The sequence below is a fragment of the Lipotes vexillifer genome, unplaced genomic scaffold, assembly GCF_000442215.2.
Source record: "Lipotes vexillifer unplaced genomic scaffold, Lipotes_vexillifer_v1.1 scaffold539, whole genome shotgun sequence".
NCBI lineage: Eukaryota > Metazoa > Chordata > Mammalia > Artiodactyla > Lipotidae > Lipotes > Lipotes vexillifer.
Window position 1 is genome coordinate 1,270,699 of NW_006789542.1, and position 12,161 is coordinate 1,282,859.

Here is a 12,161-nt window from a genome sequence, read left to right on the forward strand (position 1 = left end):
TACCGCAAAAAAAAAAAAAAAAAGAAAAGAAAATGCTGATATAAACAAACAGCTCAATTACTTGTTTCTTGGTTTTGTTAAGGTCTTTTAAGTTAAAAACTGTAATATGTAAAAATGATAAGGGAAGCATTTCAGTGTGTAAAGCAAGTAGGATATGCGTTGTCAGCAAGAGAAGTATAAAAAACGAAAATATTTTTGTTGAGGGATAAAGGAAGAATAATTTTGTCTGGAAAGTGGGTAACAAAGTGTGGTGCAGTCATGAATTAGACTACTAACAGCACTGAGAAATGCATGGACTGCAGCTCCATGGTATCAACATGCAGAAATCCCAAAACATTATTATAAGCAAAATTACGAAGTTGCAGAAAGGTATGTCTGGTATGAGTCCATTAAACAAAGTTTTTAAACGTGTAAAATAATACTCTATGTTGTTCATGGACACATGCAGGACACAGGAGGTGAATTGGTGAGCATTCTATAAACGACAAAGGAAGTATTCTCTGTGCCTCAGTTTCTTCCTTTGTAAAATCGGAATGATGTCTATCTTGTAGGGTTCTTGGGAGGATTAAAAACAGGTACCCATGGGGGTTCCCTAGTGGCCCAGTGGTTAGGATTCCGGGCTTTCACCTCCGTGGCCCAGGTTCAATCCCTGATTGGTGAACTAAGATTCCACAAGCTGCACAGCATGGTCAAAAAAAAAAAAAAAAGCAGGTACCTATGTCAACTGCCTGGCATTGTGCCTGGCACAGGGAAGGGGCACACGTGAGGCACAAATTAAAAGCACCTGAGAGTACATTATCTCCCACCACCTCCTGCCCCCCCCATCTTTTCTTGCTTCTCTTTGGAAGAAAAGCCGCTTTCTTTCAGGATTAATGACTTGTAATTGACGTATTACTTTACATTTTAGAAGCAGGTGCTTCCAAAGTGCTTTAACAAAAGTTCTTAAGCAGTTTAAATGTTCCCCTGAAATGTTTTCATGTCATGGCCAACAACTTAAGCTGTAATTACTTACAGGTTCATTTCCATTCAACCACAGCTTAAATCATCAACCTAAGAATGAGTAGTGATGACTACTGAACTTAATGGTTACCAAAGGGGGAAGGAGGAGGGGATAAACTAGGACTTTGGGATTAACATATACACACTTATATAAAATGGATGACCAACAAGGACCTACTGTATAGCATAGGGAACTATACTCAACATCTTGTAATAATCCATAAGGGAAAAGAATCTGGCAAAGAATATATATATATAACAATCACTTTGCTGTACACCTGAAACTAACACAACATTGTAAATCAACTATACTTCAATTAAAAAAAAAAAAAGAGAAAAAAGGGGAATTCCCTGGCGGTCCAGTGGTTAGGACTCTGAGCTCTCACTGTGGATGGCTCGGGTTCAATCCCTGGTCAGGGAACTAAGATCCCACAAGCCGAGTGGCCAAAAAAAAAAAAAAAAAAAAAGAGAGAGAGAGAAAAGAACAAGTACTGGCAAAAATCATAAGATCTCTTGTTCACGTGGGTAGTTACTAACAAACTCCAAAATATTATCCTTAGCTACAAGAACCCAACGAAAGCTAGGCCACAGCTTCAAAAGCAGCCCAGGGTCAGTGCCCAAGCACCTCCCCTGTAGGGAGAGCCCAAGGCCTGGACGTACCTGAGTGGGACCTGTAGTTCTGGTACAGCTGGTAGATCTTCTTGGGCTTGCGCACTGCATACTGCTTGTCCGTGGTGTTCTTGCTGGCGTAGTGGAACAGAGAGCGCAGATCACTGAAGCGGAAGGCCACGCCCTTCATGATGCTCTGAGCCGTGTCCCCGGTGAGGAACATGGCGTTGGGGTCATTGATACATTTCATCAGCAGCGCCAGCTCCGCTTGGGTGAAGTCCTGGATCTCATCACCATAGAGCTCATGGATGGACCATGGGAGCACCTTGAGCTTCGACAGCCTCCGGGACAGGTTGTATAGCACATCCTCTTCATCAAAGTACCCTTTCTGAGACCTGATCTGCTGATACAGGCAGAAGAGGCCATAGATCTCACTCCGGTCTTCCTTGAAATTGGGGGACCGCTTCCGCCCTAATTGCTTATATGCTTCTTCTGTGAGTCTCCCCTGGGGGCAGCTGAGGGCCTCAAAAGACCCCTTCAGAAAAGACTTTATTTCTTTCCAAATCAGGGCAGGGTTGTAGGAAGTTTTCCCTTTGATCATTTTGGGCCATATTTCATTGGCAAACACCTCAAATGTCACGTACACCCGGGGGTCACTGTCACATGGGCGTGTCTCCACGGTTGTTTCCTCCTCACCATAGTCCCCATCTGCCTCAGCCTCCTCATCTTCCTGCCAGTTGGTGATGGTCAACTCTTCCTGCATGGACCATCCTACGATGGATCTTTTCAAGCTGCCATCTTCATTTCTCAGAAAAAATGGTCTGGGCAGAGAAGCATCAAGCAGGAGGAGCAGCTGCTTGGAAGTGACAAACAGAGGAAAGTTCTCATCCCGCAGGTCCTGGAGTTTGTGGACATTGGGTTCCAGTGGTTTGTAGTGACTGGTGGCCTTGGTAGACTTGGAAAGCTCAATGAAATTTCTCTGCACCTCCTGGCACAGGACGTGGTTCTTGGTCACGAAGATCTGATGTAAATGCTCCAGCTGGTGGGGCTGTTCTGGGGTGGGTCCTTCCACCCCTTGTTCGGGGTCCCCTGGCTCCCCACTGGCTCCCCCTGCACAGGCTTCACTCGCCTGCTCCTCTTCTAGGCTGTCCACTGTTACCACCTCAGTGGGTCCTCCTTCCTCCTCCTCTTCGTCCTCCTCCTCCCCACCTGGACCCTCCTTTCCGGGTTCCAGTTCCAACCTTCGCTTCAGCCAGATCTGCCTGGCCAGCAGCGGGCTTCCCGCCTGCTCGGCTTTCTCCCAGTAACCGTGGAATTTCTTCCACAGCCTGTACAAGCAGCAAGTCGTCTTGCCAGTGCCGCTCCGCCCGATGAGGATGATGGTTTCCGGTGGCCTGGGGTTGAGGTTGATCACCGCGTACTCGAGCTCGCCCACCCGGAAGGGGTACTCCACCGTAGCCGTCGTGTCGTTGAGGATGTTGGAGGCCATGCTGGTGCTGAAGCTGTGGAACTTCATAATGTTATACTCGGTCTCCACCGCGCTGGCAGGGGGGAAGTACTCAGGATCCACGTGTGCCCCGCCCTTCTCGGCCTCCGTGTCCTCCACGTAGCAGCGGGGTATCCGCTTTTGGATTTTCATACTGTCGGACACCTGGCGCTTGTTGATACCCTTCAGCTTCTTGCGCAGGATGCAGGACAGGCCCCGGTTGTAGGCGCTGCAGATGGCCCTGATGGAGTCCGACAGTTTGCTGTGATCTAAGATGATGTCCCAGATCCGGATGATTTCCGTGTAGACCTGCCTCGCCTTCTCGGTGGGGTGCGTACTGTGCTCCGCAGCCATGATCTTCTCGGGGTTCTCGCTGCACCGCGGGGAGAAGTCGATGGCGAGCTCCCACAGCATCCGGGCCCCTTTGTCCAGCTTGGCCTCGAAGAGCTGGATGCTTCCTTTCAAGTTCTTCAGCCGCTTCCGCAGGCCCCTGGTCCATTCACCACTGCCGAGCTTCTGGATGGTGAGGATAATTTTCTTCTTCATGAACTTGGTCATGACCTTGCTGGACAGCTTCTTCAGCATCTCCGAAGTGCACTCGATCTCCCACGTCATGTTCTCGAAGTCCAGGAGGCAGGCCTCCGTCTCCGGCACGTTCTGGTCGTCCTGGTCGTCGCTGCCCTCTGTCCCCCCGCGACCAGCAGGCACGAGCTGCGGGGTCCCGAGGCCTGCCTGTGCATGTCCCTCCATGGCCTCAAGGACTGCGGGGCTGTTCCCGCTGCAGCCAGAGCCCCCCGCCCCCGGGGTGCCCTGTAGCTCCTGTTTCTCTCCTACGGTGCCAGCTCCTGTCTCCAGAGGCTCGGAGTCCTGTGGACAGTCCTCCTGGAGGGACGGATCCAATTCCACCTGCTGAATCAAAGCCGTGATGTCCTGCACAAGGCAGTCTCTCCGCGAACAGGGCCTGGCCGCCCCAGGCTCTGGCCTCGTAGTCTGGACATCCGGCAGGGTCTGGCAGCTTTCGGGGACCCCGGCTCCTCGGGGTGGGGCTCTTGCAGTGCTGCTGCAGGACAGCGACTTGGAGGAGCCCTCGAGTGGAGCCGTGTGAGCCAGGGCTGCGCAGCGTGGGGGCTTCCCCGGGGGGGCGGCAGCGTCCTGCCGGCCCCGGCGCCTGCTCTCCAGCAGGGCTTTGTTCCAGGCCAAGAGCATTGCGTCCTTCTTCTTCACCCGGTGCCGGGCGTCTCTGCCTTCCTTGTTCTTCAGGTTGAGGTTGATGTCGAACTTCACCAGCAGATCTATCAGCTTCCCCACGTGCTTCCCCATGCGCTTCTGGAAGAGGATGTGCATCAGCGTGTTACCGCTGTTGTCCTGGATGTTGGGGTTGAGGTAGTGAAACTCGGTGGGCTTGGACCAGAACAGGCCCAGCAGGTGGCTGAGGAAGTTAAAACCGATGTCAGCTGAAAGACACAAAAATCCTGTGAGTGCTGAAAGGCTTTTCTGGGGAGCAGAGACGCCAGCCGGGGGTCCTCAGAACACAGAACTTCCCCAAGGATTTGATAACCCAGTGGTTCTCAACTGGGGGCGATTTGCTCCCCAATGGACAGGTGGCCGTGTCTGCAAACATTTTTGATTGTCACAGTTTAGGAGGTGCTACTGGCATCTAGTGGGTGGAGGCCAGGGATGCTGGTAAATATCCTACAATACACAGGACAGCGCCCCCCAGCAAAGGATTCATCCTGCCCAACTGGCAATAGTGCTAAGGTGGAGAAACCCAGAAATTACCGTAAATATTCCAGTAAGAGCCTTTACGTCAGGACCCTTGAAATGGTGTAAATAAATGGAAAGTATTTGCAGCTATGGACAACTGATTCTTAAGTTTGGAACTTAAGAATCCTCCTCCATCAACCCACCCTGACCGTTCACCATGATGCTCACTCCTTCCCATCAAGCTATGGGTGAGGGGCCAGGAGATACAGCCTGGCCAAGAAATGGGCCTTTTCCAGATGGTTAGTTTTCCCAGTAGGAAAGACCAAGGAGCACAGCATCCATTCTAACACCCAGCTTCCTCCTCAAGAAAAAGACTGCTTACAAAATAAAGGCCTACCTTTGATATCTAGAAAGATGTGGAGTGCGGCATGCAAAGGAGTGTCGCCTTCCGTGAGAGAAATGCTACGGGGGTCCGCACCCTTGGTCAAGAGGAGGAAGGCCAGCTCAAAGTCCCCACGCTTCAGGCACATGGCAAGCGGCTGTTCCTGGCTGCCCTGGAGACCCTCGGGCGAGGCTGGGGGAGGCAGAGAGAAGGGCCCAGTGAGCAGCATCCCTGAACCAAGGTCAGCAGGGCCCACCTGAGGGGGGCGGGATCGATTCTGCCCTTTATTCCAAATCAAGAGGGGGTGCTGACCTGACTTCTGAGGGCCTCCTGCCACGCCCCCTTTCTGGGAGGCAAGGGTTTCCCAGTGCCCTTGGAGGGAAAGCCTGCCCCCTTCAGGTGTCCTGTCCCTGGGCCTCACCTCCTCTGTCTCTCCATCTCCCCCTCCCACCCCGCCACGGGACCACCATCAGCACTGGAGTAGGGATGGCGTGAACAACGCAACTCCCAGTGTTTCCCCAACACAGTCCTGGACATACACTTGGTGACCTGGACGTGAGCGTGCTTCCCACATCCTTTGCTTCTAGGAAGCTTCTTCCCGAGAATGCCCATTGGCCCTCATGTGCCATGTTCCCTGACACATCCCCACTGCCACATCACCTTCTTTTTAGCTCAGTCCACACCTCCCCTCTGCGCTGCAAGCTCCCTGACCTCCACCCCCTGAGGACTGCAGCCCTCCTGCATTGCCACCCACCGGCAGCCATATGTTCACTGTCCATCCTTGGGCCCTGGCACCTGACCCCGGGGAGGCCCTCAATAAGTGCTTGCTTCATCGGGAACAAAACAGGAATTCCATAACCACCATTGTTTCTGGGCAAAGGCAGTAACACTCCACGCAAGGAATGGGTTTGAAGACATAAACCACAGGCGGCCTTCCATCTATCTCCTGAAACCCGTGGGTAGAGCCAATGCCTGAAGGCGTTGTAAGTCACTTTGAGAGTTGGGACCAATGTGGCATCACTCCTTCTGAAGGTCATTTCCCCTTAAATGGCAAGGCAGGCGGAAAACCACACAGCCAAGGCGCTCCGCCAAGAGTCTGCATCCATGAACTCACTGAATATTCCAAATAGCTCTAAGACAGGGGGACTAGTTTCATTCCCATTTTATAAATGAGGAGACGTTAGTAGTTAGTAGTGGCCAGTTAGTAGTGGCCTAAGTGGGGGGTAGTGGGGAGCGTAAGGAGGAGGTTAGTGCTTCCAAATTCGATTTAAAATAAAACCTGATCCAGCAAGACGTCTGCACACTCCAGACATACATCCAGCCAAGCCTGATTGTGCCGATTAAAAGTTTCCACCCACCCGTTATTTGGCTGTTTCTTTAAAAAACAAGCATCACAAATCCCAATCCATGGATCAGAAAAGAATGTCACAGCGTTTGATAAGGACCCATGCGGCATACTGAGTGCAGGGAAAGTCCAGTCAGAGGTTGGGAGGAAATGACCGCTGTGGCTACACCAGGGCCCAGGCCCCCTCCAGAGGCCTGAGATTTCTTACACGAGAGAAAGGGAAGAATTCACAAAAATGCATCGACCCTATATCACTGTTTCCAATGAGAAGATAGGGAGGAGGAAGAGAATGAGGCCAAATTTAAAGGAGTCTCTGAAATCAAGCGAAAAGCCCCATGAACTGCGGCACCTGGACTCCCTTGGGATGTCCTCCCAGTGCTGACTCAGCATCTGGGACTCACCTCCGTGGCCTATCAGGTGGCCCAGGAGCAGGGTCCTCCGCTGGTCCCAGGCGCTGAGGTGGGGGAGGATGGCACAGAGGTTGAGGTTCGAGAGGTCACAGTCTTTGATGAGACAGTCCCCGAACGGTGGCTCCCCACTCACTTTGCGGGTCAGCAGCAGAAGCACTTCAGGCCATTTCTGTTTTTCCAGTAAAAACTTGATGAAGGCGTTGGCACAGTCGCGGTCAATGTCATAGACAAGGTCGGGAGGGATTTCTTTCAAAAACAAGAACACACCACACTCCAGAAAAAGGTTCATGTGATTTCTGTCCCCAGCCAAAACCCAGCACAGAGGGACATCATCACCCCAAGTTATGGATCAGTATCTTTAAGACGTGGGGTAACCATAAACAAGTACTTAGTTATTTGGGTCATGCTACTCAACCACGTGTGAACCTGTGTCAGCACTGGTGCGTGAGCTTCTTGGGAAGGTTGGGAATACCCAAGGAGCGTAGAGTCCTAGCCAATAGAAAAGAGAAACATCTATGGTGTTTTAAATAAGGATAGTATATGCAAATTCCAGGAGGCTGCATGAAAAACTAATAACAGAGGTTGCCTCTGCGGATGAGATTTAGAGACTGAAGTTCAGGGGTGGATGATCGACTTTTCACTGAAGAATGTTCTGTGTTGTTTGAATGTTTTACATACAGGTCATGACATTTATTTTTTAATCAATGTTTAAACAGATAATAGAAAAGAGTTTTAAGGTGCCTAGAGCATCTTTGAACACTACTGAAGGTTGTGAGAAACCTTACCTTGCAGAGAAGAAAGGAGGCGCAAGAACCTCTGAACCACTCCTTGCTTCCAAAAATTTTTCTGCAACAAGCGGCTTCCTGAATTCATGTATGTCACTAGCTGCTCAGAGGCCTTCCGGAAAATGTCGCCCTCGCTAGCTGGTCCCCTGCCATTGCTCAGTCCTGCAAAATACCCCCGAGTGCTGCTTGTGACTGCAGAGATCACAGCCCCGTAGACTGCAAGGATGACCACACCTCTCCATTCCTCTGTGGAGCCAGGAGACTTTGAAGTGCCTGTTACCCTCCCCGACCCTGACTCTGGCCTGGCTTCATGACCTGCTGTGACCAGGAGAATGCAGCAGATGTGATTTTTGTGCCATTTCTGAGCCTGGGCCTCCAGAGGCCTTGTTTAGTTCTATTCAGGTCCAAGCTAGATAAGAAACATCATAAAACAAAGAGGAATCAGTTCAGTTGTCCAAACTGAGTCCCATAGATGTGAAAGAGTCCAGCTAAGATCAGCAAGAAGCAGACACTTAAAGGAGTTCTGTTAAAGCTATGAGAACTGCCCAGCCTCAATGGCTGAGCTGCAGGATCATGAGCTAAATAAGTGCTTGTTGGTCTAAGCCACTAAGTCTGAGGGCTGTTTGTTATGCAGCAATGGATAACTGATACAACAGTTCAGGGAAGTGACGGCAGGAGGGTGGCTTACTGCAGCAGCAACATCCAACTACATGCCAGCCACCCATGCATCTAGCTGGCAAGTGGAAAAAGCCAAGAGTAAGGAGCCACCTCTCTGGCCATAAGAGGGAAAACATTATCCCCTTGGTTCAATTTACTGAGAAAGTAGTCATGATTAGAAATCAACCACTGAAGAAACGTTGAAAAAGGGCAAATGTTTTATTTGGTATCAGATTATACACTCAGAAAGCTCTCTTGGTTAAAATGGAATCCTACTGAACAGATAACTGGACATCTGTTTTCACACCCAAGGAGATGGGCCTGGCCCACAGCGTAAGTGCTATCATGTGATGAACAGGTGAACTCATGTTCAATGTCATGTTCTAATAGAATAGGTACACTTTAGAGATGGAAAAATAAAAGCATCCCATTATCAGCCACGTCTCCCAGAGCAGACCCTGAGGCAAGGATTTGTGTGCAAGTAGTTTATGAAGGAAGAGACCAGTGAGGGTGGGGGGATCAGGTCAGGGTAGGGGAGGAACCAGGCAGGGTGTGAGCTCAGGCTGAGTCCCACGGGGTGGGGGTGGAGGTGTGCCTTGCCTGACCCCTGGGGGGATCTGGAGTGAGTCACACCTCAGAGCTGTGCCATCCAAGGCAAGGGAACCGGGCTTTCAGATTCTCACCTCTTTCTGCCACCGGCCACAGCCTGCCTTGGGAGGATGTAAATTCCCAGGCACTTCTGGTTTGAAGGAGCCTGAGCAAAACAGGCTCCATAAGCCCATAGGCTGTTCTCCTTGAGAACGAGCCTTAGGTGCTGGCTTTGCAAAGTGAAGGCACACCAGGGAGCACACAACAATGGGAAAGGACCCAGGGGACCCAAGCAGAGTTCTGATGTCAGCTGCCTGCCTTCTGATACACACCTGGATCATCTTTCAACAGATCAGAGCACCAGAAACACACACACCCACATACACACACACCCCAACTTCTGGGGCAAACGCCCACTGCCCTCTAATCAAGAGACCTTCCGGTGCCAGATGGAAGCAAGAACTAACATTAACCCTAGCACTAACCTCCAGAGAAAAAGAAATGGAAAACCTTGGCAAAGGAAGACTATATCACCTCAGTGAGCTGCCTATTCCGAGGCAAAGAACATGAACTGTGTGGTGTAACAATGATCAGCTAGCACCCCTGGGTTCGGCATCCCACCTTCATCCTAGAATGCCTATGAAGACACAGAAAACAGTGAAAACTCATGAACCAGGAAAATAGGACGCTTGGTAAAGGAGGAACTTCCTTCACCACCAGGCAGATGCAAACCTGCCACTTGTCCCCCTGCCTTATGCCTCAGGGCATCATTCCTCCACCAGGGCAGTTAGTTTAGTACAAAAGTCACTTGAAACTGAACAGAAATGTACCAAGCTTGACAAAAGAGACAATTAGATGCAGTTGTATAATAAACGGCATGGTTGTGTGGTTCAGAATAATTAAGAAGGCGGTCAGATCAGAGAAGGGTACTGAAATCAGAAAAGAAACCAGAGAGTGATATATCAACAACATAAAACAGCGTAGAAGGAAAGGTGCTGAAACACTGACAATGGTAGCCCTGGGTCAGCATCTCTGGGTAGGTATGGGTGATTTATTACTCTGAACTTGTCTGTTTTTTTTTCTTTTTTTCCTAAATTTTCTATAAGCTTAATAAGAGAGAAAAGAAGCATCAGGATATAAAATTGCTTATACATGATAATCACAGGTTTTTAAAAAAGATGACTACGTAAGTACTGAACAGCAACCAAAAGACTGGATAAAAATATGCCAAGGTGTAATTACAATAAATTTTTGTTTTTATATAAAATGAAATTTTTACAGATTTTCTACAATGATCATATTTAGTAGATATATACAAGCAGATTTGAAATTAAAACTACAAGAGACCTTCCGAAGCTGCAAGCGCTCAGAAGTGTTAGAAAATAGAAATAAATCATTTCAAAGAGATTTTGTTTTTGCATGAAATCTTCCTTTTGAGCTAAAAAAGGTGAAACTGGTAAGTTTTATTACATATATTTTATCAATTGAAATTTATGTAACCATCTCATTTTTACAAAAGAAAATAAAAATGTGTAACTATAAATGCATGGAGTAAGAGTAAATGACTAAATCACAACTATACTAATTTTTTCAGGCAGGTGGGCTTATGCAGAATTAATATTTTTTGTTTTCCTTTCCTACATTATGTAAATTTTCTTTTTTAAAAAAGAATCTATTGCTTTATGATGAGGAAGAAGTATCATCAATACCACACATCTGCATTTACTGAAAACAGGGCATTGTGTGGTGCTGAGGGATTTGAGGATGACACACCATGGCCTCTGAGTCACAGGCTCCGTTTATGCGGGAAACAGACACACAGAGAAGGTCCGCATCCTCTTACTGCAGAGCTAGAGGCGCCTTCACAGAGCAGAAAGCAGCTGGCGCCCCGGGGAGAACCAGAGAGAAAGGCTTCAGAGGCCTGGATTCGTTCTCACTCTGGAAGGCCACGCACTAGTGAATCAGAGAAAATCACAAACAACTGCGAGAAAAAGACTCCAATCTTGTTGGTCCTGAGGGCAGTCGAGCATCAGCTGCTGGAGAAGGTGGACATGCTGCCATCTACTGGTGGCTGTGAGAGGCCGGGAAAGACAGGTAACCCTGACCACTCAGGTTCACACCCCCACCCTGCCCACTCCCCGTGGGCTCTGGCTTCCCCCAGCAGATAGTGAGAAAGGCAGAATCAGCAGATATTTAAGATTCTATTATACCAGGAAACTGAAAAAAATCAAAACTTTAAAAACAAAAACAAAAGTGCATGACATGCTAAAGTCTACAGCATTCTAAGAATTAAGATTAGAACTAATGAACAATAAATTTGCAAGCACATCAGCCACTGGTGGTCCTTCTCTGAAAGTTTATTTTAAAACCTTGAAATTCATTGGCAGAGAAATCTGTTTGGTTAGTTTCAATTTCTCAAACAGTACAAACCATCCTGAAACTGAGGTTACAGGTATAAGCTCTCAGGAGGCCTCTCACAATAATTTATTAATTACACCACCTCACAGAATTACAATTACAATTCCTTAAAAGAGAAGTCATTTAAAAACTAAACATGACATATCACAGCTTTAAAAGAACATCCCAGAAAAACAGGACTCTGCAAATACATTTATTCCCATGCTCTCACAGAAACAACAGGAGATATTTTAAATAAATGAATAAAAATTAAAACATAGATGAGGAAACAGGGGGCAGTGTTAAAGGAAAAGCAGCTTCAATCTCCCTCACATAAAACTTTCCTGACGCTGAAAATTGCCACGATCCCCAGCCTGGCAGGGTGCCTCCCACTCTCCCCACCACACACACCCCATGTGCTGCCTACAACCTGCCGCCTACTCACCCTTTCCAGTGGGGGAGTGTTTCTGGAGAAACACATCCAAATAACTTCAATAAATGCACACTAACCATCTATTAAGTATTAATAAGTCTAGTTCATTCATAAATACAAACCATCCAAAGATCAGAAGATAAAATAGGAAAAGCAATAGCACAAAAGAGAAGCAAGAAGAGGGATCAACTAAGCCCCCCCAAAACATAAATAACTCACAGAAGAGAGGACAACGGTCTTTAAAAAATTCTCACCATTCTTTTTTTTTTTTTTTGCGGTACGCGAGCCTCTCACTGTTGTGGCCTCTCCCACTGCGGAGCACAGGCTCCGGACACACAGGCTCAGTGGCCGTGGCTCACGGGCCCA

General features: G+C 48.5%; 1 protein-coding gene across 1 annotated transcript in view; it reads right to left on the reverse strand.

Moving 5' to 3' along the window:
* The window catches only part of TRANK1 (tetratricopeptide repeat and ankyrin repeat containing 1), a 65,741-nt gene that overhangs the window by 33,978 nt on the left and 19,602 nt on the right, over nucleotides 1-12,161 (reverse strand). Inside the window, exons 10-13 of the mRNA XM_007462697.1 lie at nucleotides 7,721-7,882; nucleotides 6,927-7,181; nucleotides 5,196-5,372; nucleotides 1,660-4,548 (exon numbers count right to left, since the gene is read on the reverse strand). Of these exons, the coding sequence (XP_007462759.1) occupies nucleotides 1,660-4,548; nucleotides 5,196-5,372; nucleotides 6,927-7,181; nucleotides 7,721-7,882 (3,483 nt within the window). The remainder of the gene's footprint in view (nucleotides 1-1,659; nucleotides 4,549-5,195; nucleotides 5,373-6,926; nucleotides 7,182-7,720; nucleotides 7,883-12,161) is intronic.